Below are 17,574 nucleotides of genomic sequence, written 5' to 3' on the forward strand. Positions count from 1 at the left end.
GCGCACAACTTCTTCACGACAAAAACTTGCACGAAGACATGATAAACCATGGACTTACCCGTGGTTGTTCCAGCTGGCAGCAAAATAGCAAGAAAAGATACGTTACTCTTTTCATTTCGTTTCTGCGGGAGACAAAAGGACGAGAAAACAAAATTGTCGCAATATCCGGTGACTCCGTACGAATGATTGAGCTTAAGCAGCAAGCGAGTAGTCGTTACCATCTTACAAGCCGAGCGATTGCAACCTGGATCACTCGGCTCCTGGGATCTCCTAAAAATCTCGTGGGAGCCAGGAGATTTTTAGTAGGGGGGCACCCACAAAAAGTGAGTTCATTCGGGGAGGGTGGCGGGGAGCGTATGCGTTGCGTTTTGACTACGTTTGCTTTAGGGCAGGTTATGGGGGGGGGGTAGGCAAAAACTACGGGGGGGGGGGCCCCCCCCCCCCTCGTGATCCGTCTACCTGGTGCCACCCTTGCCGGATGAAGACAAGCATAAACTCCATTCGAACTTTTCGGGAACGTGCCCAAACAATTTCGCGCTTATCAGCGTGTTCGAGCAAAATAAAGCTCCCGCACTTCATTTCCGGGAACAAATTCCTTTCGAGTATACGCGAATGTTTACCGACGAGTCCATTAGTGAGGCCCGTATACATTTATTTTTTTCGATAATTATAGCATAATATTGCGCCAAGCAAGTTTTCTTTTTTCCCCCTTCGCGCTTCGATATCTCTTCGTAACACGCGAGAAAAGCTGCGCTCGAGTTGAGCTGTAACGAACAATGTTTATATGCTGGTAAAAGACGCTGAAAAAAAAAGTAAGGCAAGGGATTCAGCCATAGAAATTTCAGAAAGCTCCGACAAGATACTGCGAAGACGAAGACGTGTTTACACGGCACGTTCGCATCGTAAGGGCAAAAATTTCGAGACGGCCGACATAGGAAACAGCTCTGGCCGACAAGCGTAGTTATTTGCTGCAGATTATGCCCGCTTCCACTCGCTCACTACGACGAAACTACAGTCAATGTACCTTTGTAAAGAGCACGCGAAATAGCGAGCAAAGAAAAGAGAGAGAGAGAGAGAGAGAGAGAGAGAGAGAGAGAGAGAGAGAGAGAGAGAGAGAGAGAGAGAGAGAGAGAGAGATCATGCGAGCAAGAAAGATGCAAATGAGAAGACTACGTTTTCCTCACGTTCATTCGCCATCACATGCGACGCGGAAATTCCATCGTGATCGAGCATGTTGTTTTTCAATCAAGCTGTCTTCCGGTATAGGACGAATTTATGCGTACATCTTAAACATTACGCTCTGCACCCGGAGCATAAGCTTCATGATGCGTGCTCTGGCGCTCCAGAGAGTGATAGAAATGGTGCTGAATATACGATGCCGGAAAACGCGCGTAACAGGATAGCGACACGCGAATTCGCACTATCGCGTTTCCGATTAGATGACGCCAGCTGCGTCGATTCCGCTCGAATGCTTCACGTTATTGAAGAAATGAGTACGCGCGTGTGCTTACGAATGGCACATAGACAATTAAAAATTGCAGCAGATTCAACGCTCACTGTAGTTATCTACGTAAAGCCATGCGCGATCGCATCTTAGTTGTTACGCATGGCGTGGCGTGGCGACACGCATGGCGTGGCGAGTCTTTCTCGATTTATTCCGCCCACTTCCGTAACTGGGTGTGATCTCCGCGATGACAACGGTCATTTCTAACCGAACTCGTCTCAGAGGCCTTGCTTAGCTAAGCTGTACCCGGAAGCCGAGTGTATATTAGAAAACGGTTAAGTGCTGACCGGAAGTAAAAATCTGAAGTGCTTTTGAGATACCGGGCTCGGAAATTAGAATTGAACTTAATACACCTGAAGTGGAAACCACCGACCGGAAGCGGCACAACGGAAGCTAGGTATGACTCCGTTGGATCTGCTACAGCTTTATTTAAGAGTCCTTTCCTCTTCGTATCTCTTTCTCTCTCTCTCTCTTATTTAAGAGTGTTCTATTCGGTTAGACAGTAGCAGCCAGCAGCCAATGTCAGCAAAACCATGAGAGGTTCACAAAGGCTTTAATATGAGTACAGCCGCCCTACTTATTTATTTCATTCCATTTATTTGTGCATACTGCAGGCATGGTGGGCTATTGCTGGAGTGGGTGTGAATACAGAACACTGACGAGCAATAGAGACAATATGAATACAAACAAACATTTATGCACAGCGATAATAAAAGACAAAAACAAACAAACATTTATGCACAGCGATAATAAAAGACAAAAAGGGAACGACAAACAATTTTGCTTACTCTTCGTCCTGAGGAGGCTCGGGCAGAGCTTTGTTGAAGCCTTGTTTTCCTATCAGCCAGTAAGTCGGCTGTCTCCCGCGGCCCTGCATTTTGGGAGTGGTCCGCAAGAGAGAAATAACCACGTTAGCGCCTATACGTTTCTTGCCTTTCATTACCGACGAAGGCAAGATCAAACAGTTGGAAATTGGACGTTTCCCAATGCCATTAGAGGCATTAGGAAAGTAAGAAGATCACTTTCCCTCAATACAGTACTAATTTGCCAAAATATGGCAGGTCGCCACATTGTCATGGGAAAACTAGCACACTGTTATAGATTACGTGAGGTGATCTTGATTGAAAAAAAGAAAACGCAGAGAAGAAAGGACTACCCACGAACTGCGCATTAATCAGCATGTTGGCTAAACGTGAGCAGCCATTTGAGGTGTAATTGTGTAGACTATACGGATACATTATCGAAGAAAACTATGAGCGTAGCGAACATGGCAGTTTTGCAGAGGAGTTCCTTGCCAAGGCAGACATACCTTTCAGGTAAGAAAAAAAAGTTTCATATTTCTAATCAAACAAATTATGTTATTTACACTTGTTATTTAGCCTTGGGTATTTCTATTCACATGTCAACTATAGAAGCAGCCGCGTATTAGCCCATTGTGATTAAAAAAGAAAACAAACACACACACACACACACACATATATATATATATATATATATATATATATATATATATATATATATATATATATATATATATATATATATATATATATATATATATATATATTATGACGTCTTGGTTGAAGCGACGTTTATTAGACCCAAGGCCTCGGAAGAGAATGGGCCGAACGTGCACACACCCGATGATGATGAGAATGACACACGGTGATGATGAGGACAGAGAGACAAACGGATGATGATGATTATGATAATGCACAGATAAGAAAGAAGCACATAACTAGTGCCCCCACTAATTTCCCCCACGTGTAAGCGGACATCGTGGCCGCTGCAAGTCAAGGTGGCGGGGAACGTCGGGTGAAGGGTTTCATGCGAGAAACGTGCACAATCTCGGTGCTGCGGTAACGGCGGTCTGTTGGGACTACAAGTGGTGTCACCCGATAATTAACAGGCGAAGTCTGTTCCAGAACTATGTACGGCCCGATGAAGCGTGGTTGAAACTTGTCACAGAGACCAGATAGGTGTCAAAAGCAGCACCTCGTCACCAGGTCGAAAAGATACAACGCGATGGGATGCGTCGTAAATGGTCTTCCGCTCTTGTTGTCTCACTTCTGTGTTGATGCGAGCATGATGGCGGGACTGGGCCAGTCGAGAAATGTAGTCTTCACTCTTGAAGTCTTCGCTCTTGAAGAGGGAAACGTCGAGAAAGGTAGCAGGGGGACGTCCGTAAACGAGGTAGAACGGCGAGTAGCCGGTTGTGCGCTGAACGACCGTGTTGTAGGCGAAGGTGAGGAATGGTAGCAGGGTATCCCAGTTTTTGTGGTCCGGTTGGATGTAGACGGCTATCATGTCAGCAAGAGTACGATGAAACCGCTCGGTGAGACCATTGGTCTGAGGGTGGTAGCTTGAAGCTTCTTGTGAGTAGTTCCGAAAGCGCGCAGTACTTCATTTAACATTTGTGACAGGAACACCCTTCCACGGTCGCTAAGCAGTATACGAGGAGCCCCATGACGCAATATTATGCCGTGAAGAACGAAGTCGGCAACTTCCGCAGCTGAGCCAGTTATCACAGAGGTTGTCTCAGCGTAGCGCGTCAAGTGGTCTATACGGCGGTCACTATCCATCGTTTGCCAGTAGATGTGACGGGAAGAGGCCCGTAAAGGTCGACAACTACAACCTCGAATGGCATTGTGGGGCACGGAATTGGCTGTAGAGGTCCAGCAGGTGCAGATGTCGGGAGTTTACGGCGCTGGCATGGGAAGCAGGAACCGACGTACCGCGCTACGCTAGTAGAGAGGCCGGGCCAGTAGAAACGACATCGAATGCGGTTAAGAGTTTTTTGAAACCCAAGATGACCAGCAGTCAAATCATTGTGGAAGGCTTTAAGCACATGAATTCGAAGAGTGCGTGGTAGCACAGGAACCCAGCGTTGACCGTCAGGATGGTAAATGTGGCGGTAACGAACGCCATTTTGCAGCTTAAATTGCACGAGTTGACGACGAAGTCGCGCGTTAGGTGGATGGGAGGCTCCCGAGAGGTGGTCCATAATACGCCTGCAGTATGGATCGGACAGCTGGCGGGAGCGAAATGTTGGCTCGTCGTCCGAGAACAGATGGCCTATTGAGGCGAGCGTAGGAACTGCGGTAGAAGTGACGGCCGAGGTCTCGCCAACGCTGATCTGGTTAGTAGGAAGCGGGCAGCGAGAAAGTGCGTCGGCGTCTTGATGTTTTCGACCAGACTTGTAAATTACGTCGAAGTCACACTCCTGCAGTCGTAGTATCCACCGCCCCAAGCGTCCGGACTTCTTCAGAGTGGAAAGCCAGCATAAGGCGTGGTGGTCCGTAACAATTGTGAAGTGACGGCCGTGGAGATAGGGACGGAACTTCTGCACCGACCAAACCACAGCCAAGCATTCCTGCTCAGTTATCGTGTAGTTCTTTTCGGCAGCGGTAAGTACGCGACTGGCATATGCAACCACTCTCTCTTGTGAAGAGGTGTCGCGTTGCAGAAGAACGGCACCTATACCGCGGCCGCTAGCGTCTGTATGAAGGATAGTCGGTGCAGCTTCGTCAAAATGGCAGGGAACTGGTTCGGACATGAGGGCGTCCTTTAACAGGTCGAATGCTGTTTGGCATTCTTCAGACCACCGAAAGGGGACGTCGGAAGCAAGTAGCTGGTGTAGTGGAGCAGCTATTGAGGCGAAGTTCTGAATAAACCGACGAAAATAGGAGGCGAGGCCCAGGAAACTCCGCAACTCCTTCGGTCTTTCCGGGCGCGGAAAGCGAAGAACCGCAGCAATCTTCTCAGGGTCTGGCCGAATTCCATCTTTGCTAACGATATGTCCCAAGACCTTGATAGATTTGCTGGCGAAACAGCATTTCTTGGTGTTGAGTTGGAGACCAGCGCCGGCAAGGCACGTCAAAACTTCATCTAAGCGTTGCAGGTGCTGAGGAAACGTTGACGAAAAGATAACAATGTCGTCCAGGTAGCAAAGACAAGTTTTCCATTTGAGGCCGCGCAGCACGGTGTCAATCATGCGCTCAAATGTCGCGGGCGCGTTGCACAGCCCGAAAGGCATCACGTTGAATTCGTATAGTCCGTCGGGGGTTGCGAACGCCGTTTTCTCTTTATCGCCTTCATGCATGGGAATTTGCCAGTATCCTGAACGCAAGTCGAGGCTTGAAAAGTATTCCGCGCCTTGTAGGGAATCGAGGGCGTCGTCAATGCGTGGCATGGGGTACACGTCCTTGCGGGTGATCTTATTGAGCGCCCGGTAATCCACGCAAAAGCGCACAGAGCCATCCTTTTTACGGACCAAAACGACAGGAAACGACCAAGGGCTAGATGGGGGGCGTATTACCTCACGTTTGAGCATGTCGGCAACGTTTTCTTCTATAATTTTTCTCTCAGCAAGAGACACGCGGTATGGCCGGCGGTGTATGATAGATGTTCCGTCTCTCTGAATTCGATGCGCTGTAGTGGTAGTGCGGCCCAACGTAGACGAGTAAACATCGAAAGAATTTGCATGTTTATGTAACAATTCGAGCAGCCGCTGCGTCTGTGAAGCTGTCAAGTCGTTGCTGATGGCGGCGGTAAAGGCGGAGGAAGAAGCATGCTCCCCGATCGAAGGGTCTTTGGATGAGACGGCTTGCAGGGGCATGACGAATACAGGCTCGTGGTCGGCAACGCGGGCCACCGTAGTGTTCTGTGCCAATAGAATCTTCTCCGATGTTGAATTTACGGCGGTGATGAGAGCAGATCCCTTGCGAAAACGAACGACACCGGACGGAAGAAGTATGCCTTGACGAGCGCGAAGTGATGATGGGGAGATCAACACGTCGCCGTGGTCGATGTCGTTGGACGTAATGGTGACAATTTGTTCGTGGAGTGGCGGCAGTTTGGTGTCTTCTGCAGCGATCAGACGAAGTGGCTTCTGGGTGTCGTCGTCGAGCATGAAGTCGGTGTCAGTGAGGTGGACGACGCGTTGGCCACAACAAATAGCCGCGGAAGCAGATGAGAGAAAATCCCACCCTAAGATTAGTTTGTGAGAGCAACGGGGCAGGACAGCGAGAGGTACGGGGATCGTTACCCCGCACCTCCACCACGTATGACGTCTTGGTTGAAGCGACGTTTATTAGACCCAAGGCCTCGGAAGAGAATGGGCCGAACGTGCACACACCCGATGATGATGAGAATGACACACGGTGATGATGAGGACAGAGAGACAAACGGATGATGATGATTATGATAATGCACAGATGAGAAGCACATAACTAGTGCCCACACCATATATATATATATATATATATATATATATATATATATATATATATATATATATATATATATATATATATATATATATATATATATATATATATATTTATATATCACCGATAACCTGTTCCATCGATCTGCGCACGCGAAACAGCCTTTGATAATTCGTGTAACTTACATTTGAGGGCATTAAAAGCACCGCGCGTTTGGCGGCAGTCACGGGGTATTTTTTGAAATTCGCGTGCTTTAAAGAAAACGCCAGGCCTGCGCTGAAACCGCAGCACAGTCACAGCGAAAGCTGGAAGAGTGGCGTTTCTAGAGCCCGTTGTAAGCTCTCTTGGGGCTACAATACAAGTACACTAGAAACGTACCCACTACGCCATAAATCACAATTTTTGTGAAGTTGGGAAGCATCTACTAAGCCATTATTCGTCATTCTGCAGAGAAGTGAGGCACCAGCTATACGTCTGTAAGGTATTATGTGCACTTTGTTGACGCGACGACTGATGACGATGAAGAATTATGGCTCACCCCTTTGTAATGGGTTGGAAGCATTAAACGGCCCACCAGTTATGTAATTTGCATTGGGTGACGCCCGGTCGCTATTTCCCTCTCCCGTAATGCTGTATAACATACGTTGACGTGGGAGAGAGACGGGGGGGGGGGGCGAAGAACTTTACTGGGACCCCGAGGAAATGGATCATGCGCTTATGGGCTTCCTTGGCAACCAATACAAGTGCACTTGCGAGGAACCCACTACGCTCTAAATCATTGTAATTTTACTGAGACCCCGAGGAAATGGATCATGCCCTTATGGGCTTCCTTGGCAACCAATACAAGTGCACTTGCGAGGAACCCACTACGCTATAAATCATTGTAATTTTTGAGAATTATGGCAGCAGGCACTGTGCCATTTTTCGTCATTCTACGGAGAGCCGTGATACCTGCTAAACGCATGTAAGACATTATGCGCACTTTATTGATGCTGTGCCTAATGACGATGAAGAATTATGGCAGAGCCCTTTGTAATGGGTTGGAAGCATTCAACAACCTACTCGTTGCGCAATTCGCATTCTGTGACGCCTGGTTACAGCATTCGCGTTGTGCGACGCTTGGTGCTTATTTTACTCTTCTACCACGCTATATTGCATATGCTAATGTGGTTCCATCGCGATATGAAGCCTGTATAGGACCTTTTTGCAAAGCTGTTTCAAGCACCGGCATGGCTCTGAGGTTGAATACTGGGCTCCCACGCAGAGGACCCAGGTTCGAACCTCGTTCCATCCTGGAATTTCTTTCTTATTCGTTTTTGTTTTCTTATTTCGAGCGATACCGGTTACGGACACCGGCGGCGGCGTCGGACAACTACGGCGCCAAAAACGGCCGGTGAACTGATCTCATAACAGCTTTCGCTGTAAAAGGCCGGAAAGAAATTAAGCAGGGGAGTTATCTTAACATACATAGAAAAATTCGATGTTCCTGAACAAGTGCTACAACTTTTGTATTGAAAACTTTTCTCTAGAGTTACTATTTGATAAGTTGATTAAGCAATCTTTGTTAATGGCCGAGCTTGGCGGATGGAAAAAAGAATTCTGACGTGTTCTATATGGCTCAGAACAATACTGCACTAATTGTAGACGCGTAGCGCCCATTCTTAATTTTTTATTACTTGATGCTTTTAGCTGAAACACCACATATATATATATATATATATATATATATATATATATATATATATATATATATATATATATATATATATATATATAAGAATGGCATATCATTTTGAAATACTCATGATGAAATAACTTCAACGATTAATCTATAATTCTCGAAATGTTCAACATTGATAATGCAGATAATTTATGCGTTGTATAACTTTAGACCGATTATTTACTATTTTCTCGGTTTCCCTAAAAAGACAATACAAATACCGGAGATCTTACATGCCATCAGAATTTTTCGGTCACAACCACGCAGGAAGTTTTGCTTACCTTCACGTTACCAAGGCGCAACAATAGCTGAGGATAAATCGCGATACGCACTACGACAGATTAAATGTGTTGGCGCTGTAGGTTATGCTAGATAAGTAGAAAGCATTTTCATAATTAAGAAAAAAATATTTGTGTACTAGTCACTTCAAGCACATTTGTAGGGAACGCCAGTATCGTACTGTCGCCACCGATGGCGCTTGAGCCAATCACCTCATACCCTAACCCCCCCCCCCCCCCCCCCGCCCCCATTCTCTCTCAACTGCCGACTCCGCCTACTCGAATGTTCGTAATTATGTTCATACACAGACACAGAAAAAGAGAGATAGCGCGATAGAGAGACGGTACTGGAGATTTGAAGCCAGGATAATTGAACAACTCTGTCACGTGGCATGAATGAATCCCAAAGCGACACTCACTTTGAGCACAATCTCTCCTCTGTACTTCACAATGTAACCACCGGCTTGTCGGAGCTTCTTCTCCGTTGTCTTGCTGATGTGAATACGGTATGCTGCGGAGGCAAAAAAATGGTAGGATATCATGACCGGAGTCCAGGGCTGGGCAAAGATACTTTGAAATTGTATCGCGATACGATACAAGATACTCGGCCAAGAAGTATTTGAGATACAGATACAAGATACTTGCGGAATAATTGTATCCGATACGATACTTCCCAATTGTATCTTAAGATACTTCGATACATTTGCAAATTTGCTGTTATACATTATATATATTGAAGCAGCAAAGGCCTATGTAGAAATGTGTTTACTTGAAGATTTCTTAACTGCGACCAGCTTCGTTTAATTTCGACAAAATACCTGTTTCTATCACAACATACAAACTTTCTTGCTCAAGTCGTATTAGTTTCATTTCTAAACTACTTATTGGGATTTGTTAGGCTGCTTAACATGACACTCTTTAACTGGTGCGCTGTTAGTTGTTTTTGCTTGACACTTCTATAGTTTGTTGGTGTCGCTGTTCTACTTGGCGACCAGCTAGCTGGTTACCATCTACTTGCAAGTGCCTCCGCACGATGGCGCAAATACCGCTGTGCAGTCTTACCTTGTCCGCAGGCATATTGTTTTCGTAATACCGCATCCCTGGCGGCACTGACTGACGCTCCCACGTTTAAATGTACATATATACCCTATAAAGTGCACGGAGGGATGGCCGCCGCGGTAGCCTAGTTGGTAGAGCATCGGACGCGTTATTCGAAGGTCGCAGGTTCGGTCCCTGCCCGCGGCAAGCTATCTTTTCGTCCACTTTTCTTTCTTCACATTTACCTTACATTTACTACTAAAAACATCCCCTATACTTTCCTTGGCATTATTGTCTGTTAGTGCTCATTATTATTGTGTATAACAAAGAAAACGAGCCCTTAGAAATGAACACTTCTTTCCTTCATCCACCGGCAGATGTACCACAGCAGCAACGTTGGTAGCGATATTGTTTGTGACGCATCGTGTAAAGACAATGAACTACATAGTCGGCGCTCACAATTAATTGAGGACATAAAACTGCAGTGATTTTTACTATTTTACTTATCTGCTGGCGTAAAGCGTTCGTTAGCAACATATTCACTAACGTGCAATCTTTTACCATTTGTTCTCCGATAGAACCTGAGCCGCCAGGAAACGTCTCAGACGTATTCTAGCGGCACAAAACGCCGCAGGTTATCACTGCTATTCACACTATTGCCACTTCTAGCTCTGCTTACCTGCGGATTTGTAACAATAAGAATACTTTAAGGCGACCTAAATAAAAGGAAAACGAATATATTTAAGTCAAATAGCACGGTGGTTTCGTATTAAACAATCGGAATAAATAACTATACAGGGTGTTTCACGTAAGTAGAAACCAATTTTAAAAAAACAAGTGGTTAACCGAAATGAAACCAAATGTATTTGGTTTGCCGTCATGTGGCACTCGTTATGGTATGTTTTGTACTAAGCTTAACTGGTTAAATAAATAAGGTCAATTATGCGACACTGCGACATTTTTAATATTCACTTTTGAGCCAACGGCGCTTCGACACATCGTAGAGCGAATTTAAAAACGGCCAACCCAATTTTTTTTTTGGCAGTGTACATGCTGTGTGGTGAATGTTTTCGGGCTTTTAGAGAAAGCCCGCGAAATATGAAATAAAACCACGTTCGCAGACAGTTAAAAAAGAAGAATAAAGCAGAGAACGTATTTTAGCAACAGGTTACAAAAGACATATTACAATAAACAGATGAGCGAGAAGCTATGCAGAGGACTAGGTAATGTATGGGATGCCAACGGAAGACAGCAAAGAAAGCACTTGTGCTAACAATGAAATTATCATTAAAAGAACTTCTCGAATAATTTAGCAGGAAGAACAAAGGCACAGTACGTCAAAATATTTCCTGTTACGTAAATGCTTGTTCTGTTGCATCTAACGTCAGCACCAATAGTGGGACGGTTGCTAGAATCTCCTTTGCATGTAAGTCAATCTCATCGTACTATGTAAGTCAAGTTGCATCCACAAGATCTTTCATATCGCTGATGTGTGGAAGGCGCGAGACGCAAAAGAGCCCCATTCTTGCATTCTTGAGACATTGCAACGAAGCATCACGCAAGACAAACTTCGATAGCGATAGTATAGCGGCATCAGAATTTGTGCGAGAGACGCCGCACGCATTGGAGTACGCAGCAGAGTGCAGGGTCTATGAACAAGCGTCATGACATCAACACAACTAAAGAGAAAGAAAACATCTAGAAAAAAAAAGGTAGGCTGAGCGTAGACGTTCGCATGCTTGTTTTTGTCGCGATTGCTCGAGCGCCACCACGTGACTCTGCTCCATCAATAGGGACGCTTGAACATCATCGCCTGTGCTCGCTGGAGCGCTCTGGCGGAAATATACAAGAATGTTACTGTCGTTAGTTTTATTCAGGTGTCTTAGTCGCAGCAATATAAGCTTGAGAACCAGAATTCCGGTCGACGTTTATATTTTCGCACGGTGGTGTTTCTATAGCAGTATCTTGTATCTTAAAATACACGATACATTATTGAATGTATCGGAAATACAGATACAGATACTCGTTTTGCAAGACGTATCGCGATACAGATACAAGATACCCAAAGAGTATCTAAGATAGTATCGAAGATACATGTATCTTCGATACTGCCCAGCACTGCCGGAGTCGTATGGACAAGCTGCAGGTATAGGGCGTGACGTCATACAGATAGCGCGGAGCTGGTAAATAAAAATTGGGGGACGCTTAAGCTTCGCCTTTAAGAGTTGAACGCGATAGCAATATCCTGCCCCTAGTGCGCACTTAGAACACTACGGGTGTTTAACAGAATGCGCGCAATAAGGTGTGTGCCTTATGTAATGGGTAGCATGCTTTAAACCAGGAGCAATTATGCGCGAGAACCTTTTTCGAAGCTGCGATGCACCCACTACGTGGTCTTAAGGGAATACGCGAAGTAATGTGTGTGCCTTTTGTAATGGGTGGATGTCTTTAAACCACCAAGTCGTTATGATATTGACGTGGTGTGACGCCCGATGGCAATGTACGCTTATACCACGCAATATTACTGCGATATTACATCTCTTACTGTGACACCTGTATACAGGACGCGTATTTTTGGGAAGCATCAAAGTTACTTTCAGTGCAGCTCCATGCAGAGACGTGGCTGTGTGGTAGAACACCTGCTTGCCACGCAGACAGCCTGGGTTCGATTCTCACTCGGACCCAACACTTTTATTATTTATTTTATTTGCAGCTTTTTCGATTTTTCGGTCACGGACAAGATGATGATTTTTCGCTCACAACCAACGGTGCCGGCGCCGACGCCGACGGCGGAATTTCTGCGATACGAGCTCTTTAGCGCTATCGCGTTAAAAGGTCTTAAAACATTTCAAGCTCTAGCATCATGACGGTATTTTTTGCGAGATCAGCTTAACTCTTGAGCCCAAATTTCTGAAACGCTGCGTGGCGAACGTCGTTCAAAGAGAATAGCGAGAAGAGGATCGTCAAATAGACACCACATGGATGCATCAGGATGAGTTATAAATTGGTAAATTGCCATTTTTTGAATGCCGAAGAAATTACTCTCAACGTTAGTTGCGCGTCAATATTCGCAATTCAATGTGGCGTTCACACAGCGGTTCCACGTGACACAATAGAGTTTGACAGCGCCTGGTAGAGGTTATCCAATAATCCCAATAAGAATAATCCCTTAGCAAGAACGATTCACAACGTGTTGGGAACGTATAGAAAAGCTTAGTCATGCGACTTCTTCTGGCGTTTCCTGCCGAAACGAAAACCAAGAATGACTGAAAATAATTTGAATTTTCTAATACCATCACGGGGATGTCATAAATGGCGCCATGCGGACGCAAAACTCACGAACGCGATTTCTTTCTTTTTCTTTTTTTTCCAGGTGACAAATAATATTTTCACGTATGCTGTTATGTGCAAGAGCTAAAATATAATTTCGTGCGAGTAATTTAACACCGTATCATAATTAAGCAATTCTCTCTCGTGTTTATTAATGTGACCATTTGCAACTGCTGCTTTCATATTGTGCAGCCAGGTGTCCGTCCTACGCCTGCAGTAGTTGCTCGCCATCTGTGTCGGCTGTGCCAAGTGACTAAAACAGCACGATAGAAAGTTCTTCGATTATTGATTTGCTAAGACGTGGAAAGACTAGCTTACACATGTGCACGTACAATTGGCTAATTACGGCAGACACGTTTTACAAGCGACCCGCGTATCTTCTTTACGAAGGAGGCTGACAAGCACTTATTAAGCTATGATATGCCCTGCAGTGATACCAAGGGCGGTGAAAGAAAGAAAATGTTTCGTCCACTTTTATGGTGCTAGCACCCAGCGATATTTATGTTTTTCAAGGAGCACACCAGAAGTCGACTCCAGCCAACCCGAAGTTGTGCGTTGGCTCGAATGTTATGAAACTCGAATAAAAATAAAATCTCATATAAGAAGAGTTATAATGGTTCCAGTTAAGAGTTGTACGGGATACATATGATATCGGAGCACAACTTTAGCAAAGATGTGGACCGATTAACAGTCAGGATAATGAATGAAAATTAACCGAATGAGTTCTTTGAAGGAGCAGACAGCTTTTTATGGGTATGTGACATCAGGGTGGTACATACCCACTAGAGAACAGTCTTTTTTTCACTCATCAGTTGACTCTTTGAAATGGAGGACCGCGAAGAAGCCTTTCCTATAATTGATTGTGTGTGTGCACTGAAGCTAGGCAAGTCGACGACCAACAGTTACCCTAACGTTCACCCAAGAGAACCGAAACTTCACCAAACGCTGGGGCTAGCGCCGTTAAAGCCACAAATGGAACATTAAGGTTGCCTAAAGCTTCCTTTTCTTTAGATAAATACAGGCGTCAGTGCAATAACGCCGCCGAAGTATATGATGAGCGGATTGCAATTACGCTCGACGACTGCCGTACCTCTTCCCGTAGACTCCATCCTGGACGCCGTGTTAACGGTGTCACCAAAGAGGCAGTATCGTGGCATGGTAAGGCCCACCACTCCGGCTACGACAGCTCCTGCACGTGATAGTGGAACAAATAAATGTCAGCTTCGGCAGAAAGCTTGTCTTTGAATTGCAACTGCAGATGAAACATTTAGTGGTCCTAGCAGACATACAGGTGGTTTCGCTGCTCACGATGAAAAGAAGAAAAAGAAAATGAATGTACATTTAAGGAGAAAGCCTAACATGTCTCATGAAACGCGAAATTTGACCGTCGGTGGCGACGGCGGCGTCAACACGAGTTATGCAAAAAAATCATCATCCCGCGATGACCTCACAGATCGCCAAACTTTGTGACGTCATCATGGCGTTACTATGACATAATCATGACATCGCATGATGACATCGTCACGTGACTTCGTCGCTTGGTCAAAAGTGGGCCGATCACGGAGGCAGTGCAAAACCACTTCAGGTGCAGAAAGCTCTGGGAGCGGGTGGAGGAAAATCGATACATCGACTGAAAAGAAAAAGAAGAGGAACATGGCTTTCGCCTTCGAGTCGTCTTAGGCGAATGCATAATCAACCCTGTGAGTTTTTTAGAAGCTGTTTACATCTTTCAGTGAGAAACTATGACGAACTTATATACTTTCTTTGGCATTATTGTCTGTTAGTTCTCATTAATATTGTGTCTAACAAAGAGAAACGATCCCTTAAAAGTCATCTTCCTTCCTTTATGACGAACTTTGTATGAGAAACTAAATAACTTCGCTTGTAGCATGGAGGAAAAGGCTATCGATTATTGGTCATCACGTATATTATAAAAAAAAGGTACAATAACTGCCAGCGATGACGGGACACTGCTGTCTACGACTTGTGCACTCCAAACTCGTTGATATTATTTGAGGCCTCATATTCTTATAACCTGGACGTAACCTGCGCAGTTTACCGTAAGTAATGGCAGCGCCTGTGCTTAATTGGTTCATATTGGTAGAATTAAGAAATCTTTTTTATGTACAAAGCGTCGGCCCAATTTACAGCGGCACGATGAATCATGCACAGAAGAGCGCCAAGAGGCAGGTTACGCGTCGAAACACAAGTGGCCTGGCGCGGGAATCCGTTGTTTGCTTTTGGAAATGAGGGTTTCATCAACTACCAGAACCATTTGAAAAGATAATAAAGTTCTAAAGTAACAAAGCATTCATTCATTCATTCATTCATTCATTCATTCATTCATTCATTCATTCATTCATTCATTCATTCATTCATTCATTCATTCATTCATTCGTTTGTTTGATAAAGAAGCTACTGAAAGTATCGGACGTTGTAGCTTACGTAAGCAGCGGCTTTACTTTTGAAGATGCTACGTGAAGCCTAACAAAATGTAGAAAAAAATAGTACGAGGTTTAACATCAGTATTATAGTTCTCAGATGCATTCGCTGTAGCTGCGCGAACGTATACACGAACCGTTATCTTGCGCAACGTCGTTATACTTATCTAGAAGAGCTGCCGCTCAACGCTCTCCTCTGAGAGTGCCGCCTGACACGCCCACGCGTACGCATGGAGGACTATTCCACTATGAAGGGCAACTAAGCATCCTTTTGCGAAACCTCACCCGCACTCTTTACACATAAGCCACGTCGGAGGATCTCAGTCTCTGCGTCGTCCAAATCGCTTAGAACAGCGGCGACGCGCCGAAGGCTTAACGCCGAGCAAATTTCGTTCGAGGGTGACAAGCGGTGGAGTTCACGGCCGGCGTGGGAGGACGCGTGACGTCGGCTATACTTATAGCAGCGGCGACGCGCGCCTGCCACGTTGAGCGTCGTAATTTGCGCGCCGTCCCGGTTCTTACGTCGACTTACACAAGCGCCACGTGATCGTGGATTCAGAAGTGGCACAAATATAGCGTTTGTGGTGCAGAAAGATATTTCTGCAACTGACGTCGGTGGGCAGTGGGCTCTCGATCATCTGGGTGTACAAGAAAAGCGGTACAGATTAACAGTTTCTTTCCGGCGCGGAGCGCTCCTGTGCACCAATAATGGGAGTAGTTCCCTATTTCCGTACTTTTCTCCAGCGTCGAATACGCTCTAAGAAAAAAAAATAAAAAAGAGAGAGAGAGAGAGAGAGAGAGAGTCATTTGACTCTATTTTGTGAGTCCTGACTTTGCCACGCGTATGACTATCTTTAAAGAGACACGTGAAGTCTCTTAGGAGACCATTACACTGTCGTCGGAGAGTCGTGAGAGCCGAAAAAGAGTTAACGTGTCTCTCTAAAGAGAGTCATATACGCGGAGAGTCAGCCCTCACCGAAAAGAGTAACACGTACTGTTTTTTCCTTAGAGTGTACTGTAGAAAAAACAAGAACAAAGAAAAGAAGTAATATCGGAGCACATATTCTTACAGAGATAAAGTATTCGCAGATTTAAGACAGCTTGATGTTAGGCACCTGACTGATATCTTCAGTGGAAATCAGATACATAGTAGTAACTTCACTGAAAAAATAAAAAGAAGAGGGACGAAGAAAAAGAGAAGGAAACCACTAGTTGCACGCACAAAGGTAAATGCGCAGCAAGTCTGTAAACAGTAGCACAGGCTTCTAGGATCGAAGTACTGTAATAGTGTTCTGGTTGCTATCTGCACGCATTACTACCGTTTAACGACGTCTATTTTCGAAAATGGTCTTCGACCGAGTCGGTTTAGTGCTATCCAGAGGAGATATGAAGAAGCTGGCTTTCGTCCGTGAAGTTAATAAAAAAAAGAGAAGAAGAAGAAGAGCTGGGGAAAATAATATCTGGTTTAACCTGTGCTGAGATGGCGTTGAATGTACAAACCCGATTGGCACGAAGAGGTAAAAGAAAAAGGTGGCAGAATTCATTTCACGACGATTGTCGAAGTCAATGTTATTAGCGTGCGGCCAGTAGCACCAGGAAAGCAGGCACGATAACCAAGACCGAGGCCGCGAAATGCTCGGAGCAAGTGCCGGAGAGATGCGAATCGCATGGACAATGGACGAAAGAGTGCAACGCGTCGCCCACCTGTGTGCAGTCCGATGCGCAGCATGAGAGGCACGTTGGGCATGTGCCGGATGCGAAAGCGGCCGCAGAGGTGCAGGAGGTCGAGAGCCATGGTGGCCACCTGCTCGGCGTGGTCTCGGTTGCGCTCGGGGAGCCCGCCTACCACCATGTACGCGTCACCGATGGTCTCCACCTGCAAGAGGAGGTGAATGCGAGGACAGAGGGGCCTCTGTCTGAACTTTGGTTCCACAGAGAGCGGAAAGCGTTTGTCCTTAGAAAAAGAAGCCGTGGTTCTATAGTAAAGATACCTCGCTCTTCAGACGTATATTCTCAATTACTCCGTGGCAGCCGC

At 45.5% G+C, this 17,574-nt stretch overlaps 1 protein-coding gene across 1 annotated transcript in view; it reads right to left on the reverse strand.

Moving 5' to 3' along the window:
* Positions 1 to 17,574, reverse strand: part of LOC119387106 (retinal guanylyl cyclase 2) — a gene marked incomplete at its 5' end in the record, with an annotated part of 38,408 nt that overhangs the window by 2,316 nt on the left and 18,518 nt on the right. The window contains 5 exon segments of the mRNA XM_049413379.1: positions 59 to 122; positions 2,293 to 2,375; positions 9,150 to 9,241; positions 14,189 to 14,287; positions 17,244 to 17,415. Of these exon segments, the coding sequence (XP_049269336.1) occupies positions 59 to 122; positions 2,293 to 2,375; positions 9,150 to 9,241; positions 14,189 to 14,287; positions 17,244 to 17,415 (510 nt within the window).

Source organism: Rhipicephalus sanguineus, chromosome 3, assembly GCF_013339695.2.
Source record: "Rhipicephalus sanguineus isolate Rsan-2018 chromosome 3, BIME_Rsan_1.4, whole genome shotgun sequence".
Taxonomy (NCBI): Eukaryota; Metazoa; Arthropoda; class Arachnida; order Ixodida; family Ixodidae; genus Rhipicephalus; species Rhipicephalus sanguineus.